At 33.9% G+C, this 23,470-nt stretch overlaps 1 protein-coding gene across 1 annotated transcript; it reads left to right on the top strand.

Annotated features, from left to right (window-relative positions):
• The first annotated feature begins 19,243 nt into the window (after positions 1–19,243).
• On the top strand, positions 19,244–23,097 carry LOC141597433 (uncharacterized). Its single transcript, XM_074417899.1, has 3 exons — positions 19,244–19,359; positions 21,217–22,746; positions 22,913–23,097. The coding sequence occupies exon 2, from the start codon at positions 21,462–21,464 to the stop codon at positions 22,572–22,574; it is 1,113 nt and encodes a 370-aa protein (XP_074274000.1). The 5' UTR covers positions 19,244–19,359; positions 21,217–21,461; the 3' UTR covers positions 22,575–22,746; positions 22,913–23,097.
• Positions 23,098–23,470: the final 373 nt, after the last annotated feature.

Genomic DNA, 23,470 nt, shown 5'->3' with positions numbered 1-23,470 from the left:
TTGATTTTTATGCAAAACATGTCTTTTTTGTGGCTCTGACAAACTTCAATTCAGCATATCCCATGCACCGGAATTCGGAATCGGACAATTTATTGTTCTACACACATTTTCTGGTCATAATCTACGATTTGAGGAAAAAAAAATTTGTCGACTGACATTTTCTAGGGTTTTTTTCTCATGGAAACCTAAAATCGACCCTAACTTCGATCTTAAATTTTCAGATAATGTAATAATAAAGTCTGGCTCCGAGAGTCGGCTAACCACTATGTAAGGAACCTCTCTTTATCGTTGTCAAAAAAAATTTCTAATGACCATTTTTAGTTTTATCAAATTATAGATCTCGAAAAGATAATTAATATAGAAAAAAATGGCTCATCTTGATTTCTGGTCTACAATTTATGCTCAATTGAAATTCGAATAACGATAAAAAGAGCTTGTCATACTTAAAAATTAAACGTCAAGGTTATCATGTGTACAAACTTAAAAAGTTGGTTACCCTGTGCAAAATGACATAGTTTAGGGGTACCACGTGAATTTCCCGTTTAAATTTTATTTTCTACGAAATATGATTCATTAAATTTGGGTTCACACATATATTTACAATTCGGTTTTTTCCCATGGTACCCTCAAACTTTGGCAGATTACACATGGTACCCCTCATTTTAAGTTTCTACATATGATACCCCCGTGTTTACCTTTTTCTTTCCCAAAATACCCTTAGCTGAATTTCTGTCATAACGCCGTTAATTTACATCTTCTAAACACTTCACTTCTTTTGGTTTACCCAAAACACATCTCCTAACCCCTAATCTTCATCTTCTTCCTTTACATCTTCAAGCTTAATCTATCTCACTCATCCCCTCTACCACCACCACCACCACTACTACCACACCACACCACCATTACCGACAATATCCAATCAGTCAATCACCATCAGCAGGACCCGTCACCGCCACCATCAGCGGGACCCGCACCGTCACCCAGTCCAGTACCATACTACCACCCTCAATGTTTTGCTTAGGTATGATTTTGTAGTGCTAGGTTTAGCTCGCGGGTTTCTGGTGCTACTTAGTCGAGTAGCTTACTTTGTTGCTGATAGAACATTGTATGTTATTCTCCTGTTGTTGTCAAAAAAAATGCGTATGAAGTAGGATGTTGTAATTAACAAGTTAAAAATGCTGTTCCGGGTGTAATTCCAGAGCAAGTATAGTTACCACCCGTGGCTTGTTGAATGATGTCTTGAGTTGGATTCTCCCTGGGTCTTAATCGTTCCTCTCGGCCTCTCCTGCAACAATGAACGAACTGAGGGCTTGGCTTTGAGCCAAGCGTACCCACTCCGACGCCCAAGTCAGTAAACTTAGATGTATAAGTTGTATGCTAACTGGCTAGGAATATATTGTAGAGAGATAAGGAAGATTATACCAGATGAATAGTGTATTTAGGTTAAGTTGTGTATTTCTGGATTGGATCCCCTCCTCAATGAAGGTTGAGGAGTATTTATAGACTTCACCTTTTGTCACGTAGTGGCCAAGTGGCTAGCAGGTGGAAAGACTGATCTACCCCTCGGCCGAGGGACCTATGGCTGGCCGGCGGGCCCCGGTGACTCACCGAGGGGTCTTGGATATGAGTACGCGGATATGTGTCCCTACCGGCGGGTTGTCATGCCGAGACCCAGACCGTGGCCGACGGGTCGATCGGCTAGGCTATCTAAGTCGTTGACTTGCTGTGGATATCTTTGACCTTGCTCAATATGTTGACTTGGTCAGCGGTGCAGAATATGCCCCATCAAATGCAATAATAAAATGAAATGAAAAATCAACGGTGCATGGTTTATAAGCAGATTGTGATAATATGGACACAAATTATTTTGTTGGTTAATTCGTATTAATTATTGAGTTTTTTTTTTTCATAGGGACGATTCATTGGAGAACGAAGATGATATGTAGAAGTGAAATAATAGGATTGATTAAACAAATATATATTGGAGACTAACTACAAGATTGACGGCGTCAACGTGAATGACTAATAATTTCTTTAATTTTTTCAAATGTATGATTTATTTTGGTATTTGTTGAGTTTTTTCATCATTTTACCTTTCAAAAAATAGCACTCTTCACCTACTTGACTTATTTAATTTATCGACTTTGATATTTACGCTAACATGTCAATGCCCGTTATTTAAGTACACAATCTATCATCAATTATTCATGAGGTGATCTTACTGTGTGGTTTGCTATTTTACAAAATTACAAATTCTAGAAAACCTAAAAATATCACAATAAAAACAAAACATTCCGTGAATTTCACGGGTCACAAAACTAGTTTATTAATTGAAAAATTCAAGTTGAAAGGATCTGTCCGAAAGAGTTTTACAAGACCTTTGTCCAAATTCCGATTTAGTACTTCTATATTTGGCTAATAATATGATAGGCCAAGAGAACTCGGTTTTAATTGAGAACTTGAGTTTTGAATAAAACGAAAATTTGACTCTAATTCACAATTTGAGTAAAATGCCTTGATTGAGAAATTTCAAAAGGAACTATTTTAATCAAATTCATTTACCTAACATAAAAGTAATTGGTACTCAAATCCTTTTCAAAGTTATGTAAAAATCATTGTTACCAAATGGTGACTCATAAAATAAAATTACCTCTAAATCAACACGACTTAATATTTGAAATTAGACTAACGATATTGTGTCAGGCCTAAACGATCGCCAAGGTTCTAACATTCTAACTCATCGTAGAAATAAAGTAGGTCTTTAATTATTACATTTTTGGGGGTATCAATGGTCAAGTCTCGCAAACAATAATTAAATTATATATAAATAATAAAACCAAAAATTAAATTACAAAGCCTTTTAAATTATACATGAAATTACATAAAAACAAATAATAACACATTGACACAACATAGAAGATGGAAATACTAAGATAATCTTATGAGTCGTTTTATAAGATTTGCAAAGAACATTAAAACAGGTTTGGAATAGGTTCCTGGGCTTAAGCCGTCACCACATCCAAAGTGAGTTTAGACGATCTTAAGAAAATTTTTGACTCATAAGACGACTCATAAATCAATTATTTAATTATTTAACTAGAATAGAATTATCTCTCTAATCCTACCAATTTAATATATCCATATAAAGTTTAAAATCCATTTATATGTTTTGTATCCTAATAACTTAGAGTAGGTCTCCTGAGAGACGGTCTCCTGAGAGACGGTCTCTTAATAAGCTTTATTGAGAGACCATTGTACAATTTTAAGAAAAAGTGGTACCAAAAGTAATAAAATAGGTACAAATCATGATTAATGATAAAATAGATACATTTATTATCTAAATAGGTACGAAAATACTATGTCACGATCAACAATAAAAGGGGTACGAAATACAAATAAAAGTGTACGAAAGATTGGTCTCTCCAAAGTTTTAGTGTATAACTTATACACTAACATGATAAACTCTTGGTTTAAATTAAGCCCAAAAATTGTCCTTTATGAATCAAATGTCTCGGCTAACATGGTTAAAGTAGTCATAATTTGATTTATAAAATAACACTTTTTTTAGATAAAAGAAAAATTGCAAAAACCTTACCTTTATGGTCCATGGGCCATTGGACCATACGACATCCTCATCAACAACCAAAACAATAATTCTTTTCAATGTAAACTTATTTTAGTGATAGTAAAAAAAATGATAAGATTTCTATTGTATGCACACATGTAAAATTAACTTAAGAAAATTCACATGCAACAATTAAAATGTTAATTTAGCCACCCTATTAAAGGGGTTAGATATATTCATCAAAGCACCGAAGTGAGACGATTCTGCAGAGTCAATAAAACCAGTACCAAGTTCTGCCGTCGGGTCCTCTTCTTCTTCTTCTTCTTCTTCTTCTTCTTCTTCTCGGCAGAAATATCAATACCCAACTACTACAATAAAATTTCAATTACACCAACTAATAATAACTCAAAATAATTCATTAACTAGAAATCAAAGTAAGTTTGTTCTTATATCAAGATCTTACTAGAAATTGACATGCATGTAAGTTTTAAAGAAAATACCAAAAGTTTAAAATCTGAAAATTTGATCTTGCAAGGGATAAATATCAATACCTTTAATTAGAGATAAGATGACATTAGTAAGCTTAAAATTCGAGAAGATTAAGAAATCAAAATGGCTGTGTAGGATTTGATTATCTCGTTTTAATGAGACAATTGGGAAATGAGAGCTCATTTTATTTTATTGTTTGGTTAATTGGGTAGAAGAAAAAGAAGGCTAAGGGTCTTGTTTTGGTTTTACAGCATGGTTTTATAGTGAAAGAGAAGAAGTAAAGGAGAAAAGGGTTAAAAATGATTTGGATTACCAAATGGGTCATTAGAAGAGTTAATAATGGTAAGGAGAGTATGTGGAAAACAATGAGTCTTAATGGTTACAAATGGAGAGTTGAGAGGCACGTGTAGGAATGATAATATGTGTCCATTTTGGTTAAATTTATCGGGTTTGCAAATCGTCTCATAATCGACTCGGTTTTTAATATTATAAAATTTGTTTTCAGAATTTTACATCTTCAACAAGTATATTTTTGAAATTAAACACTAAGATATGGTTGAAATAATTTTTATAATATTATTTAGAGGAGGTCTCTTGAGAGACGGTCTCTTAATAAGCTTTATTGAGAGACCATTGTACAATTTTAAGAAAAAGTGATACTAAAAATAATAAAATAGGTACAAATTATGAGTAAGGATAAAATTGGTACATTTATTATGTAAATAGGTACGAAATTACTATGTCACGATCAACAATAAAAATGGTACGAAATACAAATAAAAGGGTACGAAAGATTGGTCTCTCAATAATTTAGTGAGAGATCGTCTCTCCCAAGTTTTAGTGTATTATTTATGGTGTAACTGAATAACCAAGACACGACTAATTAAATAACTAGCTCCGGTCACGAGTTTAAACGTTATATTAGTAGTGTAAAATATTCAAGGAAGACGGGGTGTCCAAATGTCAAAAAGTTTTCAAGTCAATATAAAACGGGAAATTTAAATAGTTTAAGACAAAATATACAGTAAGTGGATTATACATCTGATGTACTACATTAGATGGTATAGTTTTTGAGCATTAAGATAAAGTTTTTGAGTTTTGTTTTAAAAATTATGAGTTTTATTAGGGGACGTTTGTTTCGCGCGTGGGTATGGGTTTGGAATCGGGAATCATACCTGGGTGGTATGGGGTTGGAACTCCATTCCTCATTCCAGATGTTTGTTTCAATTCATGGTGGTATGGGTTTGAAACTCAATTAAGGCTAAAATATATAAAATATAGTATTTTAAATAATATTTTTTAATATTATAAAATCATGAAAAAAAAATTTAATCAATAACTATATAAAAGTTCATTTACAATATTGCCATAATTTTTATTTTCGCATTTTTTTGTTTGTTTTAATTTGATACCCATAGGTATCAATCTCATACCCACCCTCCTCCTTGGGTATGAGAAACCCATACCTCATGGGTTTGAGGTATGGGTATGAAACCCTTATGTTTGCTAAACAAATACTTGGTATGAGTTTGGCTCATTCCAAACTCATACCTCATACCTTTTGTGTTTGATCCAAACACCCCCTTAGAAAGTTTTTGAGTTCATTCTTTTAAAAATAAAATTAAAAAAATTACAATATAACTCAACAACATTACATATAAGCTCAGAAAAATTTGAGTTTTAACGTCAAAAACTAACATGTAACTTTTAAACTTTATAAAGCTCGAAAAAAAATACACAAAACTCAAATATATATGGAGTCTGATGTAATACATCCGATAATCCTTTTTCTCCAAAATATAGACGTAGTAATTATATGACGGGTTTTACGTACATAATAGTGATAACAATAACGTACATATATACTAGCAATAATAACGTAAGGTACTTTTATATACCTAATAAAATTTAACTTGGATTAATATGAAACGTATTAATAACGAAAATGATTTTCATTAACCATGTATTTAGAAAATACGTATTAACGATCGTTAAAAGAAAATAATACTAGGGTTGAATTCATGTTAGTAATATCTTTGAAATTATATTTTAAGACGTTAAATAATATTATTTTTCTTGTAAATGGTTCGGCTTATAATAGTTGCACCAATGTCAGGTTATAAATACGGAGTGTCTCGCAACTTGGCTTGTTCGGCTTGACTTCTATCCCGTAGATATCTTAAACTTGGCTCCGACTTCTTGTTAAGTTGTACCTCAGATTCTTCTCTTCTAACGTATATAAGAACTCGATAATAAAAAAACAAGAGGATTATGCTCGTCTTAAGTTGGGATGATAATGTTAAAATGGCTAACAAAATCAACTAAAATGAAAATGAAACTTTTAGAAGAAGGTTAAAATCAAGTGATTCAACAAAATTGGAAATGTGAAATTTTGACCATTCTTCGAAAGGGGGTCCAATAGTTTAAAAAATACAAACAAATTATAACGCAAAATAAGAAAAATTTATAAGAGATTGGTACAAATACGGGGTGTTACAGCCAGCTTGTTTTTCCCTTGAGTTTGGAATTTAGCTGCAACATCTCACCATGTTCTCTTTGACGTTTTGCAACTCTCCATATGTTAAATATCGTTCTTCTATCAACCTGACATTTTGCTGCAAGTATGTTCATAGAACCTCTTATTGGCTTGCCATTACTGCTGTTTTCAAATAAATAGCATCCTATTCTATGTCTTTCATCATTTGTGAGATTTGGCCCTTTTATTTTCATGTAAGTGGAGGTAAGTTTTACAAGGTTTTGATTATTTTTGTCTTTGAATATCTAACTAACGGTTTTCTGAAGTGCGGGTAAGTGAAAAACTCATAGGGAACAAATAAAAAAGCTGAAAGAGATGGAAGAAAAGAAGAAAATGAAAGAGATGAAGAAGTTGGATTATTGGAAGAAAATGGAAGAGAATGACTGATTGTTGAAAATATTGTAAAGAAATGACTTGCTTACTAGTTAGAGTACTTAGTTTTAGGGGGAACCTCTTAATGAGTTTTGGAGGGAACATTTATGAGTTTTCTAATTTCCCCCTCATTTGTATTTTGGTGGAAAATGTGAAGCCCCAAAACCTGGTTTATAATGTGCAATTAACATAATCTCTCTTTTAATCATTTCAATTTTCTAAGTTCTGTGGACGTGGGCCACGCGCACGTCGGGCCAATCTGCGGACGTGCGTCGGTCTCTTCTCGAAAGTCACGCTCGGTGGCGTAAAGATGATTTCGACCAGATCGTTGTAGATCGATCGGTTTCGTCTCGGCGAAGGCCGCGAAACGGTGCAGAGATGTTCAGAGTCGCCACCAAGCATTTGTGGGATGCTTGGAACCCGTTCGAGTCCACTTTATACCTAGGCCAACCAAGGCAAAAAGCGGTGTTTGACATAGATACAAAAGATAAGGAATCGTCCCTCTTTAGCATTCTATCTCTAGAATGACTCTCGTACGCCCTGGATAAGGTCGTCCACTATCCAAAGTTTCTAAGTAAGAGGTGAAGGTATGTATTGGGAAGCCCATTAATCGGACATCCAATCCCGCCTGCGGTAGCCGCCTCTACTAATCGATCTTGGTTGGTTAAATGCAAAAGTTGATAGAAAGGGTAAATGCATGAATCGCGCATCCACGAGTTTAAACCTAACATGTGAGCTTTCTATGCCGGTTGTTTTAATCCAAGTATCAAGTATTTGATGCCAAGTTGGATTTAATGTTGATTTGCATGCAAGACGGATATTTAGCATCCATTTACCGAGTTAGGTTTATGGTGCATAACATGATCCATTTGTCTTAGTAAGGCGTTTTGCAAATACAATGTAAAATGGGCAGATTTGACATCTGATTCGTCCTTTATTCGGGTTAACCAAAGTCGGGATCGTCCTAGACAAATGCTGGAAGGGAACAAACCTTGCATCAGGCAGCCAATATAGGCGCGAGCCATCAGGCGATGCAAGTGAGTCTGTCCTAGTTTGAAAGTGGGAAAATGAGTGGCCTGTTTAGGCGCGGATCAACAGACGATGGAAGACGTCTTCTGACCATTGAAAAAGCTTGTAAAATGTATTGGAAAATGGGTATTTAAACCCGTTTTGATTTGAAAAGGCTGTTTAGGCCGCTTTTGTGTTGATTTGAAGAACGGGACTTGAATAATCGTCATTGTTTTGACAATATTCGATGTCGGATTCGGTTTTGCAAGCTTGACATGAATAGTTTTGAAAATGATTATGAACTGATTGTTTTAAGTTTATTTGTTTGTAATTAGTCAATGTTCATCATCGTACTCAGGTTAAAATCCGACATGGTATGTAGAACCAAGGATGATGTTGTGTTGGTGACTAATACATTTGTTTTTTGAAAATGTAAAGAAATGAAGAAAGGCTTTAAAATACCCTTCAAAATGTAAAGAAATGAAATAAAAGGTTTTAAAATACCTTTTATAATGTAATTAACCAAATATTATCACCGAAACATGGATTAGACCGTCATGGTATTAGGAACCAAGGGTGAAAAATGTTTTATGATTAAAAAAAACTTGTCATAAAAAGATGTTTTCAACTATTTGAAATGGTAAAAACCGATTACAAATATGAAATGAAAATAAAGGGAAAGAAGAGACCAAACACGGTTGGATTTAAGGTAGAGAAGAGCTTTAGGCGCGAGCCTGCCTGCTACATAAGCAGCTCTTGCCTCAACCGAAAATCCGATTTTTGCTCATTTATCCCATATTTGGACCATGTTATGCATGATTTAGCATGTTATAGTTATGAAAAAAAATGAAAAACATGATAGAAAAAAATTTTTACATCCTCATACTTACATGCTAGGCTTGAGACAAGAAACCGACGGTAGGTCGTAAACACGCGTAGTGGTGACGGCAGGTCGTAAACACTCGGTTTGAAAATCGTTTTAGCAAAGTAAAAGAGTGTTTTAAGTTTAGTGATGGTGTAGTGGTTGAGATGGTCGGTCAAGTGGTTTAATGCACGATGACGGTACCAAACAATGTGTAAGGCTTGTGTTTACGATCGGTAGGTCGTAAACACGCGTCGGTTTGTGACTTGAGAAGTCGAGTCTAGAATATTAAGAGAGATGTGAGGGGGCGGACGCTAGCGTAAGTGTTATGGTGTGTGAAGGTGGGTATTTATAGAGAAATGGGTGGTTGTGTGCGCTTTGAGTGACGTGGCCGCATTGGCCCCTCGAAGAGGCGCAAGCCATTTCGCGCGTTTTCAAGGTATCTTGTCATTATCACGCAAGTGTAATCATGATTTGTTCTATTCTAGGATTTGGATGAACTCGATTTGTACTTGACCATTAAGGATTCCGGGAAACCTTAACATGGAAGTATTTAAAAAGTATTTTTTTTGTGTCGACTCGATTTGACTCGTTGTTGGAGTCGGGATTTGAATTTTCGAGTCGGTTTTTGGTCCGGTGTCGATTTTGATTCTAATTAGTGTCATTGTGACCCCGTCCTCATGCATTAAACACTCCAGGTACTTGAAAAGTTTTGAAATGTTTTATTTTCGAAATCGTTTTAAGTTTTCCAACTTATAATTGTACAAAACTGTAGATCAAACGATGCGATTCCTAAGCATGTTGTAGTCCGATAATCATCGGTTTGTTGAAGTCTCAACAGATACTGGGTATATACAAATTCATTAAAGCCAACATGCAAGCTTTGCATCACTTTTTCTTTCTTTATTGTCTTGTCTTAATTGTTGTGCAAAATCATTTGGGAAGAAAATAGATAAATGGAAGGAGGAATATTTTTTACCAAAAAAGGAATGGTAGTTTGGTTTGGAATTTGGATGGTCCAAATAAGGTAAGTCTTAACTTTGGTTTGGATGAGAGGTAGTAATAAACAATTTCCAAGGTTTTGTCATAATACTCAGTATACTCGACAATAAAAGAAAAAACATACTTGACAATCTTAGGTAACTTAGGAGGTGGAGCTTTAACACTGATGCCCTTAACCCAATTTACTGTTGAGAATCCAGAGGATCTCCTATTATCTCCTTGATTACATTGTCTATCTTGGTAAGACACCAATCTCGTGGAGCTCTAAAAAACAATGCATCGTCGCTCGTTTCTCTACTGAAGCTGAGTATCGCTATATTTCCAACACTGTTATTGAACTCACTTGGCTCAGTAACTTGCTAACTGGGCTTCGTGTTACTCTCTCTTCACCTCGTGTGATCTATTATGACAATCTTGGTGTTACGAACCTCAGTGCCAATCCGATCTTTCACTCAAGGATGAAACACGTAGCTCTTGAATATCATTTCATCCGTGAAAAGTTCAAGCAGGGTCCCTCAGAGTCGTTTCCATTGTCAATGATGATCAACTAGCAGATACGCTCACGAAACCATTATCCCATCCCCGGTTTCTCATGCTAATGTCCAAGAGTGTTCTCTATCCAAGGCCGCCCATCTTCTAGGGAATGTTGAGAATCCTAAAGAGAAGCATTAGGAAGTAATTATTTTCCTGTTATTTCCTTCCTATTTTGTCTATATTTTGTATATAATATTCTATGATTCACTCCTCTAATTATGTAACTAATTAGTTTCCCTTATCTCTTGTAATTAAACTATATATACTTGCGTAACTCTTGTATTATATTCATAAATACACATTATAACCTTTTACATTTACAACATTTTTAAGTCAGAAAAGTTGTGAAGCTTAGATTCCCCCTCGGCTAGGTCTTTTAGGATAGAATTTGGTAGCACTAGAGCATCACCTTCATTAAAATCATTTGACATTTCCTTGAAAAACAAATTAAAATAAAAAAAATTAATAAACAAATATAATAAAAGTCTGTTAATACCAAATTGAATTGAAAATATATGCTATATCTGGGAACTTTGATAGTGTGCCGTACTAGAACTATTCAATAAAAAATACACAACCACTCCTCCAAGAGTACTTCAAATCTTCATTGAATAATCTGAATATCCTTGGCACCATCCTTTTTCAATTGGTGGGAGAAACAAAGTCATTATGGATCTTTAGAGCATTATTGACACAGGTGAAAGTCCATTAGACCACGGATCAGTAAACTACAAGGATAAAAGAATACGTCGTCATCCACTATAATGTCACGGACCTCCAAATAGGCATAAAAATCATTCTTTTACTATTTAGGGCACCTTGCGTACCCTAAACAGTAATCTTCTTTTGTGATGGCAATGTAAGCAGAACGTTAATACGAATAAATATAAATAGTTGGTCTATGAGTGCATGTGATGATCATTGAAATAATTCTCTATGAAAGGTTGATCCTAAAAAAACACAAATTATGATCGTCATATCCGTCGCAAGTTTGCGACGGATCAAATATTATGGATAGATAAGACAAAAGCAGAGTGTCTTGGGATTAGTGATTTGTTTTGTCTATTTACTCACATGAGTAGTATTGCTCCGTCGCAAGTTTGTGACGAATATGTCCATCATAAATATATCGTCAAATATATTTATTGTTATGACCATAGTTTACTAAACTTTCACTGTTTGTTATATTTTGTCACGAATATTGCTATATTTATTAATATTTTGCAACGATTATTGTTATTACTGTTTTCTATTTTTTTTTCTTTTTTTTATTATACTCCCTTCGTCTATTGTTTTCTTTGGTTATTATACTTCACGGTAAAATTTAAAGTTATTAGTCAAAAACCTCCTTATAACTCATCATTACCACTAATTAACATTACCAATAACGCCCTTATCTACCTTCGACAATCATCAAAGCGTTTGCCTTTCTATCGTATCTATCAAATAAATGTGTAATGCTTTTTTTTCTTTTTTTTAAGACTAGTGAATGATTTTGTTTTGTCTGTATTATCCTTTATTATTATTATTTTTTTGTTTTTTTTTTTTTGCAAAAAATATATGTCTCATATAGTCCTAAAAAGATAAGGACACATGAGTTTTCTTACAAGACATATCCACTATACACCAAGTGACCAAAAAAAACTCATATGAATTCAAAGCCTCTATGATCTCGTCGTAAATGAAAGTTTTTGTCCTATACAAAAGAATTATTACTGTATTATTATACTCCTAGACCCAAAATGACACATTGATACCCTTTTAATAATACTTTTTTTATATATAAATATATAATGGAAAGAGATTTAAAATGTAGATAGATAGGGTCTCATATTTTGTCACACTCACTTGGTCACTTTACTACCATTTCAAATTCACTTTTTAGATTTTTTTCTCCTTTTTCACACTCTTTATTTTGTCTACTATAGTGGTAACTTAGTTAATTAATCGATTTCGATTCTAGATCTACTCCATCTATACCATTATTTTCCGAGTTTGGTATGAATTTCGCTTTTCTCATCTCCATTTGTGTTATTTACTTTCATGTTCTTAGTCCAAGTTCCCATCTTTACTATTTTAATCATGTTTAGTAATGGTATTATCATTAGTAGATAACTTATTTAATTTAATTATAACATATCCCTCACATCAAATATCCCTCACATCAATTATTAACAGTTGAAAATTAAGTAGTTATTCAATCGATTCTAGATCTACTTCGTCTATACCATTATCTTCCGAGTCTTGGTCGGATAAGATTCATGTTCCAGCCCCTGGTTCATTAGGAAAAGGTTGCCTTCTTATCCATGGCTCGAGGCAATCAAAGTTTTGCGTTTCCTTCTCTTTATAAAGCTCGACTATATACTTGACTTTTAATTGAGTTCAAAAAGTTAATGGTGTCCTTAAAAAGAAACAATTAGAATAATTCAATCATTCGTGGGCTGCATATGAAATATGAGAAATATAAACATTTTTGTGTTGTATTAGTGTCGGACCCACCAACTCTTAAGTCAAATATTTCCAACATACTTTAATTGATGTTTGAAGGACCATTGGATCTTTGGTAGACATGGACATCTTGGACAAATTAACTCGAGTTAGGTTATTTCAAGTTTATAGGAATTTGGGCCAGATTGGATTGAGTTTTTTGGAGTTTCCATTATTTAGTTGGTTAAGTAAAAGTAATATAAAACGTTACTCCATCTGTCTTGATCACTTGTTTATCTTTAGTTTTCACACGAAGACTGATGTGAGGTGAGAAAACCATTTGTACATGTTATTGAGTGACGAGTGGACTCCAAATTCTCATTTTCACTATTTTAATTATGTACATTAATTGTAATACAAGTGGATAACTTATTTAATTTAGCTTATTTAATTTAATTATAACATGTCTCCACATCAAAAGTGTGATAATTAATAGTTGAAATTCAGTAGTTGTTGGTGATGGATATCCTGCCATCTATTATCTTCAATTTAATTGTTACGACTCGTAGTCATGATATTTATCATTGATTTGTCTATGAATCAATTTGATGTTTTCATTTTCTATTATATGAGTTTATTTAAAACGATGAGCGTTGCATCACACGATATTCTTCTTACTTTTTAAAATTCTCCATATTTTTTCTGAAAAGAGTAAGGCATATGGAATGCGGAATAAGGGGAGCATTTTTCTTGTCCAACTATAAAAAATGAAATTAATCTTTAATATTGTTGTTAATTGCATTTGTTTCGGTGTAATTTTGCCATAAATTCCTTTATTAATACGAAAATTAGAAGATTTTAGTACTTGTATGTAACATAAATCTTAAATTATAGCTAAAATACAAAAACAAAAATAGTTGTTGAGTTATAAGAAGTAATAAGAAAACAAAAGCTTGTCTTATTTTAAGACAATACAACAAGTTATTATATAACATTTATTCATCGGATTATTTAGTGCTGATTATGAGTGCAATTAATATTTATATGTCAAATTCATAATTTTGCAAACTATCATCTCTAATTATTAAGAAAGGATTTTACGGTAATTTTTTTTTTGCTACCCCGAGTTTTATATTCTAGCTCCGCCGTCGTAAGTAATAATTATTTATTTTCTTTCAAGTAAGTTTTTTTTGCTACCCTAAGACCTATGGACGCACCAGTTAGAAAGTTGGAGACCTGCATGGGGAACATAAAGGTCGCAAGGGTAGAGGGAGACCAAAACAGACATGGATGAGAGTGATAGAGCACAATATGAGATTTCTCGGGCTTGATGAGGGAATTGTGACGAAGAGGGCACATTGGAGGGATGTGATACATGTGGATTTTTAGTATTGATGTTATTTAAAATATTGAGTGTTTATATTTAATTTTTTAAAAAAAATTATTTGTTATTTTCTGATTTATTACACCTTTTTACCAATCTATATAAAAGTATAGTAGATGAACCACTAGATATGTGGCAGGCTCACATTCACTTTCAATATTGATTTTCCCGCCTACTATCCCAAGTTTGGGCATTATTTAAATAGATTTTTCAGCAATCTGTCAATTTAGAACTTGCAAAATATTTCATACAATCACGGCTATACTTTCCAAAATACTTAATGCATCACAAGATTATGGTTAGGACTTAGGATACCTATCAAAAATAATCTCTTAGTATTTTTAAATATATAATCTTCATATTTCTTTTGTAAGGATACAAGATAACATCACTTATATCAAATAGTCTCTATCAAAAAAGAATATTTAACAAACATTCAACTGAATTACTAACAAATAATAAAAAATATACATTACATCTTTTGATAAAAGATGACATCACTTATATAAAAAAGATATTCATAAAAAAATTATATTGAATTACAAACAAATATAATGAACATGGGAAAGACACGTGTCCCAATGAATATATATTTACGAATTCACTAAAGATTTTTTGTAGATGATTTATATAACTTATTCTATTTTTGATACTATGTATTTATTTCATTTATATTTTTTGTTTTAAGTTTTTTTTATACTTTATTTTTTTACACTCTGTATTACTTCTACTGCAATATATTGCATAATACTTTACGAATTAACCAGTTAAGTTTTTGAGTTGTATGTAGCAATTGGGGAATGAAGTTTAATAAGATTAGGAAGAGATTAAAAAAATGGGAGTGAATACAAGATTTGTTGAGTTATTACTTAGTATGATTTTTTTCCCAGACAATTTGCAAAGAAAAAACGAAAAACTAACTTTTTATTTTCCAAATTATAAAAAAAAATATATAATTCGAAACAAAAAAAAGTGTAGCATTTTACGTATTGAGCATTTGTCTTGGATAGTCTCCTTTAAGATGGAGGTAGCCGTTTTAATATTAAAATGGTCAAATATCATTCCAATTGAGCATTTAAGACAAATATGCATTTGAATTATCAGTTAGTCTCCCTTAATACGCATACGTCTTGACACTGAATTGAGACACATATCACCCCACTTTTCCATTTAGACAAATTGTTTGTTTTTCTCCATTTTTTCTCCTTTTGTCTTATTCATATCATTTGTCCCGTCTTAAGATAAAGATAAATAATATACACCAGTCTTAGATAAGAATTTTTATTTAAATTGTAACGTATGTGATGTCATGATGAGATATTGGTCTCAAAGTTGTATGATTCACCGAGTGGAGAAGACTAAACGTGGTTTATCTTAGATTCTTACTCTTTTCTCATATTTTTTTTATTTTCCCGTTGAGCTTTTATTTACATATTTTAATTTATTTTTTCGTTGTTCCATTACTTTGAGAAATTTTATCATTATTCACAATTTTCAATAAATTTTAGTCATATTTAATACTCATTTATTTGCATTTACTTATATATTTTGTAACTGAGTTTCCCTTATACGAATACTCTTAAGAGTCTTAACATTGAATTGCGAAGAGTCAGTGCCTCTCCTTTATCCACATCAGTTGTGAATTTCTGGAAAAAAATAGTTCAATAAAAAAAATATAATCAAAAGTATATGTTAATAGAAATTTAAAATATTACATACCTCAGTACTATCAAAGTGTATCCTTTGAGAGTCCAATAGATAATAACATGTTGCTCCTATAGTTTTACCATTGATTTTATTGAATAATCAGAAAACCCGTAACACCATCCTCTTCCAAACGTGAGTCACGGAATCAAGGTCATGAGTGGTCTTTAAAGTGGTACAACACTTTTGTCTTTTAAATGACACAACAAGAGGTACACTGATAATTGACTAAGTTTTTGTGTCCAATGAAGATTAAATGTTTCTTCAAATGAGCGTGATTTTTTTTATACGTCTACGCATCTTGCGTACCCTAAACAATAATCATCTATAGAAATGGTATGGAAAGGAGCAACATCGTAGCTCCTATAGAGCTTAGACAACTCTGAGGTGTGATGGTTATAGTAATAGTCTTTTTTCAACGACTTATCCTACAAAAAAATATTAAAGTGTTGTTTGGCGTTGATTATCTAAAAAAAACTTTTTCTTTTTAAAATTAGTTTATTCACAAGCTACTTTTTGGAAAAGTTTCGGTTGTTTGTCCAAACTTTTGTAAAAACGTTTTTTTTTTTATAAAATTTTATGTTTGGTCTAACTACTTTGTTTGGCCAAACTTTTGTAAAAACATTCTTTTTCTCCATCAAAGCAAAGTATTGGGTATGATGCTAATTTTGAACTCTAATGATTAATTTTTCAAAGTTCTTATCTTCAAATTGTTTTATTTATGATGCTAATTTTATTACGATAATTGATTTCATTGTGTTTGATTTAGGCCGTTGTAGCTGTAAATTACCATGAATTTAAGACTAATATGAGGACAATTTTTTTTTCATATTATTGTTGCTTTATTGATTATTTTCATATGTATATAAGGCTATATGCAATACTTTGTATGATTAGGTGTAGTGGAATAATTTAAATTAATTGCGTTACACTCAGTTGTTGTTTATACTATATGGATTGGAGAATACCCTTACCATTCACAGAGAAAAATCGAGTCAAGACAACAAAAAAGAATATATATTGGTGTCACAATTAAGACAAAAATAGAATATCGTCAAAATATATTTATGTTATGTATATGTAAACAATATATTAAATTTTTGCCATGAATTATTAGTATTTTGTCACGAATATTGTTATGTTTATTAGTAATTTGCCACGAATATTGTTATTATTGTTGTTGTCTTTTTATTTTATTATACTTCATCTATCTCGGTTTTCTTTACCTTTTATTGTTTTTCATTAAAGACAGTTGAGTTATGTAATTATTTCAAAAAGAAGTGAAAATTGTTAATTAATCCCATTAGAAAATTGTCAATCCTAATCCGTAAAATTTGTAGATCAGTAATTACAAATTGAGCAAATAATGAGTACCAAATTTCACTGTCCAATACTAATTTATCAGTCTCTAATTCCAAAATCACTAAAGATAGAGAAAGAGAATACAACATCAAATACCTGATAATCCGAGCATGGTGAGGAGTAGAAGGTATGTCATCCTTATCAAACCCCTTTACCTAGTTAACAACTGTTTTTGAATCAGAAAATCAATGTGCTCTAGTTTCCCCCTCGGCGTGAGCCATGAGGAGGGCGTTACGCAGTGCTATTGCCTCGCCTTCTGCTAAATCCGTGACCATTTCCTTGATGAAAAAAAAAAAAATTAGTAACATATTTATGTTGAGACTAACAACAAATGAATACTTAATAAGAGATTCAATTAGAAACAAAGTTATAGAAAAATAATACCCACCATAGAAGCTTTGTAATATTTCTTCTCATCTCTGTTGACGATATAATAGGCCGCAACCCCTATCGTATTGACTATTTTCATAGAAAAATCTGAAAAAACATGGCACCATTTATCCAGGATGGGCCGAGGGATGAGGGTTAAAATTGGCCTTTGGAGAGCCGAAACCTCCTTTGGTATCCTATACCTAGGCCACTGATACCCTATGCAATAGTCAATTTTGCTTATTCTCGTACGAGGATAATCTTGAGGAGGATACTTCTAATACAACTTGTATAACTTGGGGGCGTGATATCGGTCGAAATATCTCTCAGTTACTAAAGGATTATGATCCTAAATACAAAAAAAAAACAAAAAAAAAAAAACAGAGGAGTAAATGTAATTATCAGCATCTTGCACAGAATAAGAAAAGAGAAAAAAGTATAATGTAGAAAAGACAGAGTAAAATATAATTAGATCACTATGACTACTTGAGATGTGAGCATTGTAATTCATGGAACTCTGATTATTATTTCGAGTGTCAAAAGGAAAGGAAAAAAAAATATGAGAGGATTCTTAGTAGTGATGTTTGGATTCTTAGTTTTGAGATTTCTTGGGTCATTTAGAGAGAAGCGGAGGTAGGCACATAAATTTTAACGGTTATCAGAAAATGAAGACAGTTTTAGGCCCGGACTCCAAATGTACTCTAATTACTGCCAAAACGACCGTATCGGTGCGTAGATGACAATTAAGAGGTAGACACAAGTGTTTGAGCGATCACTTGACGATAAACTTACGAACTGTCACAAATCGTTCCGCGTACCAAACATGCGGCCCAATCATTGTCGGGTGGTTTGCGGGAGGTGCAGAAATGAGGTATCTACAATTATATGATGAATAGGAGAACAATGAAAGTTTCTAAAGAGGGGTCTGGTTTAACGTTTGATTTTGGTATTTTTTTTTAAAAAAAATGTCGGGTTGGATTAGACTAGTAGTATAATGCTAATATACAACTGGTTGTAGGATAATATTTGTGTCTTCCATGAGGGTGCTCTAAGACCATCGTTGATATGAGACTTGAGATTTAGGGCGTGGACATATTCGATGACTCTAGTAGCCGTCGGAGGTACGATATACGGTCATGAGTAGTTAGCGAGCACAACGATCCGATATTATTTTTCTACACGATACAAATCACCTAAATACTAGTAAGAGAATAGGTATAATAAGAAAAGAGAATACATACCTGTTTTTATTTTCCTATATAATCTGCTCTTGGTTTTGCTTGATCCGTCATAAATTTAAAAGTTAAAATAAATATTTCCGTCTTAAATGAGAATTTGTGCTCCACAAGATGCACATCCCGAATCATGTCCCCATTGTTAAACTATGTAGTCTCCCCCATCTCATTCATTTCTTTACATTTATATTTTGGGACTATTTATGAGTAGTCTCTAATATAATTTCCAATATACGGAGTGTAACATAAATATGGTTATGTGAAATCTTTTTTAATAGTTTTGATGAGTACATTTAGAATATCAGATTTTTATAATTTTCTAATAATATGTAAATAGAAATATGAATAAAACTCAATTTACATTAACAAGCGTAAATATAAAGAATTAAAATTTAGATATTAATGTATTCCACGTAATATAATCACCCATCAAGGCAAGTGGAGGAGGAACACAAGAACTCCCTTCATCCCTCTTCTTCTCCTTAATTCTCTTCATTCTTATATTACCAGGTAACAAATGATCCCCTTTTTTCTCTATTACTCTTTTTGTTCTTCTTAATTTATTTCGTTACCTTGTTTTTTTGTTAATTTCTTTTTCTTGAGGCTGGATTTTTTTATGTTACTTATTCTGGGTTTCGTGCGCTTATTGCCTTTTCCACGTTTATGTGTATCATCATTTTCCAAAAGATTTGAGCTTTGCTATATTCTGTAGTTTTAAGGGATTGTTTGAGGTGCTGTATTTTTATTATCGGGTTAAATTTGGTTACTCATAGAGTAAAATGAAGAAAGAAAGGATCTTTATTTGTTTGAAATAACCATTTATTTTGGAAATTGTTCGAGTTGCCAAGTTTAATTGATAATTGAGATGTGAGCATTGTAATTCATGGAACTCTGATTAATATTTCGAGGGTCAAAAGGAAAAAAATATGAGAGGATTTTTAGTTTAGAGATTTCTTGGGTCATTTAGAGAGAAGCGGCATTGCCAGATGCGCATTTCGCAACTCGATTTTTTTTTTTTTGGCGTTGACCAAGGGTGTGTTTGGATAGCAAAAGTGGAGGGAAGGGGAGGAGAGGGGGAAGGAGGGAAGGGAAAGGGTGAGAAGGGAAGGGGAGGGGAGGGGGAATGGAGTGTGGTTGTTTGGATACAATTTCCCTCCAAATCTTTCCTATTGTGGAGAGATTTTGATTAGGCTTGGAGGAGGGAAATTGGATCCCTCTAAATCTCTCTCCCTCTATTTCCATCCACCCTCATTTACTATCCAAACAAGAGATTTCAAATCCACTACTCTCCCTCCCTTTCTTTTCCCTCCAATTCCTTCAATCCAAACACACCCCAAGAGTATCCCCTATCAAGAGCTGGGTAATCTCCTTCGAGGTCCTGAAGGCAATTTAATGGATTGACCCCTCCCAAGTTTGGCTTTTTCATTCGCAAGAGTCAGGAATCGAACCCTTGACTATTTGTTTAAGAGATGAGAGTCCTTACCGCTCATACTAGCCAACTTTGGTAGTTCGCAACTCGATTGACAGTTAAAATTGTGAGATGTGCAAGTAAAAAAGGTGGATTAAATGTGTTAATTCGCCCCATCTCACTCATTTATTTACCTTTGGTTAAATACTCCTCACAAAGAATTAAAAGGCAAACAAATCATAAGGACGGAGGTAGTAATTGATAACTAGCGAATAAATGGAGGATCTCGTAGAAAAAACATTCCGGGAGACCGTCTCTTTTTGAGAATTAATGCTCAACTTTAGGTTTAGAAATGGTCCATGTTTTGGCAAGAAAGAAATGTTGTGAGTTTGCAAAATTCTTGGTTTGTTATAGTAACCGAGAGTGACACTTAATTAATCCACACTTTCGTTGTTTGCTTGGTGGGACATTGATGTAGAATTGGTAGCTCGTATTAATGTCAATTGTATCCTGCACTTTACTAATCTGTTTTTGGTAATGTGTGTGCATCATCACTTAAATAGTTCATTTGAGCAACTGCCTGCCTGATAAAGCCGTACGCATCGTTAATGGTTTACACTCTTGTTACAATTTGTTCATTGAGCCTTTTATGGGACAGTATTATATGTGCGACCGAGCCAAACTCTCATGTATACTCGTTAAATTAGAATTTTCATGGATTGGTCTTATAAGTGAGACTGTCATACAAGATTTTGTTTAGATTGAAGGATAAAGGTCTCCCAGTCTATAGATCCTTTCAATCAATGTTCAAATTTAAGAACTTAATGTCTACTGTGTTTGTCCAGGACCTGTAATGATTTTTAACTGAAGTGGCTGTCGAGCAGATTTTTGTTATTTCCTCCTAGGTCCACAATAGAAAACCCCTCTGTGACACAATTGTTTGTCGATATATTTTACAGGCATATCTGGTGGCAGATCGGGTGGTCTGATCGGAAAATACTTTCCTCTGGAGTTTGCCACAACCATAACATGGATGTGGACAAGGGAATAACAGTATCCTAATGCTCTTGTAGGAGTCCTTACCCATCCTTCGGTCTTGGTTGCTGAATAATCTTTTTTCTGGGTTTTCATGTATACATAAGGCCAGCTATAGAAGCTGAGATCATGTTAGTTACACCATGCATCGGCATTCATCTGATTAATCATGCGCCTTCTATCTCTCCGCCTCCTGAGGCTTTCCCCATCTAAATTTGCATTCATCATACTAATTCTTCTTGTGCCAAGTGTCTTGTTTGCAATTCTCACACACCATCGAAAAATTACTTATTTTCTCCGCCCTCTATGGGACAACCCCCCTTCGCCATTTTCCCGCCTCCCTCACTATTATGCCGAGAATGTGTCCATGAATCATCTGTGTGGCCTCCATGGATGGTCAGTCCGTTCTCGACCCCGTCGAGTGTTTGATGCTATTATCTTCAGTAATGAGCTGGAATTGCTTGAAATCCGGTGGCACGAGCTACAACCCTATGTAACCAAATTTGTCATCATGGAATCAAACACTACCTTCACAGGCATCCCTAAACCTCTCTACTTTGCGTCAAACCGTGCCCGGTTCTCTTTTGCTGAAAGTCAAATCTCCTACGGCTTATTTCCTGGCCGTGTTAGAATTCCGGGGTCCCACGAGGATCCCTTTGAGCTCGAGAGGCGTCACCGGCTCGCAATGAATCGCTTAATCCGACAGGCAGGCATCTCTAATGACGATCTACTGATAATGTCGGATGCAGACGAGATTCCAAGCCCTCACACTGTTAAGCTGCTGCAGTGGTGTGACGGGTTCCCTCGTGTGATGCACCTTGAGCTAAAGCACTACATGTACTCATTTGAGTTCCCCGTTGACTACAGCAGTTGGCGGGCATCGGCCCATATCTATGGCCCATCAACCTGGTATAGACATTCCAGACTATCTGACGTTATTCTTTCAGATTCCGGCTGGCATTGCAGCTTCTGCTTTAAACACCTTCAAGATTTTGTATTCAAGATGACGGCTTATAGTCACGCTGACCGGGTTAGAAGAAGAGAGTTCTTAGAACCCCAGAGAATACAAGGTATAATTTGTAAGGGCAGTGACCTGTTTGATATGCTTCCTGAAGAGTACAGTTTCAGAGAACTGATTAAGAAGATGGGATCAATTCCGCGTTCTTCTTCAGGAGTTCATCTTCCTGGTTATATGTTGGAGAACTCTGAGAAATTCAAGTTCCTACTTCCTGGTGGTTGTGTAAGAGACCTAGAAACCGAGACAGTTCCTTCGAATAATTAGAGTAAGACTCTTTCATATACCTTCCTAAGTTTCCGCGTAATGATTTTTAGGAGTAGAAGAAAATCAGAAGGTTTTATCACTAGTTTCTTTTCGGAAAGTCCATCAATGTTGGAAATCACCTTAGTATACTCTTCATTGTCTGTAGATTTTAGCCATGTCGATGTTTTTCAGAGTGGGGATCCTCTGTCCCATTTGGTGTCCCAATGTATGTACCACTCCAATCATCTTCTAACACATCAAGAAATTAAGATAATTGTTGCAATATTTTATTTTGCAACAAGTGATGTGTCAAAAGGTGGGTGGAGTGGCACACACAATGGGACACAAAAGTGGGACAGAGGATCCTTACTGTGTTTTTCAAGCCCGTTGCATTTGATTCTATTTTTGGTATACATGTTACGGGTTATGGACGATAGGTCTTAGGTTCGAACCTCGTACCTTGTATAATTAATTATATTGGCATTGTGGTCTCAATGTAATTAAGATGATTCAACTAGATTATTAACCCCACATTTGAATTGAAGTTAGATACTGGTACAGTACTATGTACCATAATAGCGGCGAAAACATAAAGCCTTCACGAGGATATTCTTTAACGTTAATGTCTTGATGAATTGCTGAACAAATTGGTTATGTCCCATAATTATCGTAACTATTTCAAATAGAGATTACACATTTGATTTTAATCAATCTGTCATCCTAACATTGTTTGCATTGCGCATTTATGCCTGACAAAGACATACGCAAGACTTGTCCTCTGAGTTTGACTACGCTTGTTCAATTGTGATACACTATCGACGACGACAGACGTTATTTTAGTTATTACTACCACGAATAGTGTCCGTCTAAAGTAAAAACTTGTCAGATCAGAAATGAATAACATGTGAAGGGAGTGA

The sequence above is a fragment of the Silene latifolia genome, chromosome 8 (genome assembly GCF_048544455.1).
Source record: "Silene latifolia isolate original U9 population chromosome 8, ASM4854445v1, whole genome shotgun sequence".
Classification (NCBI taxonomy): domain Eukaryota; kingdom Viridiplantae; phylum Streptophyta; class Magnoliopsida; order Caryophyllales; family Caryophyllaceae; genus Silene; species Silene latifolia.
Note: the sequence above shows the minus strand (reverse complement) of the source record. Positions and strands in the feature narration are given on the sequence as shown.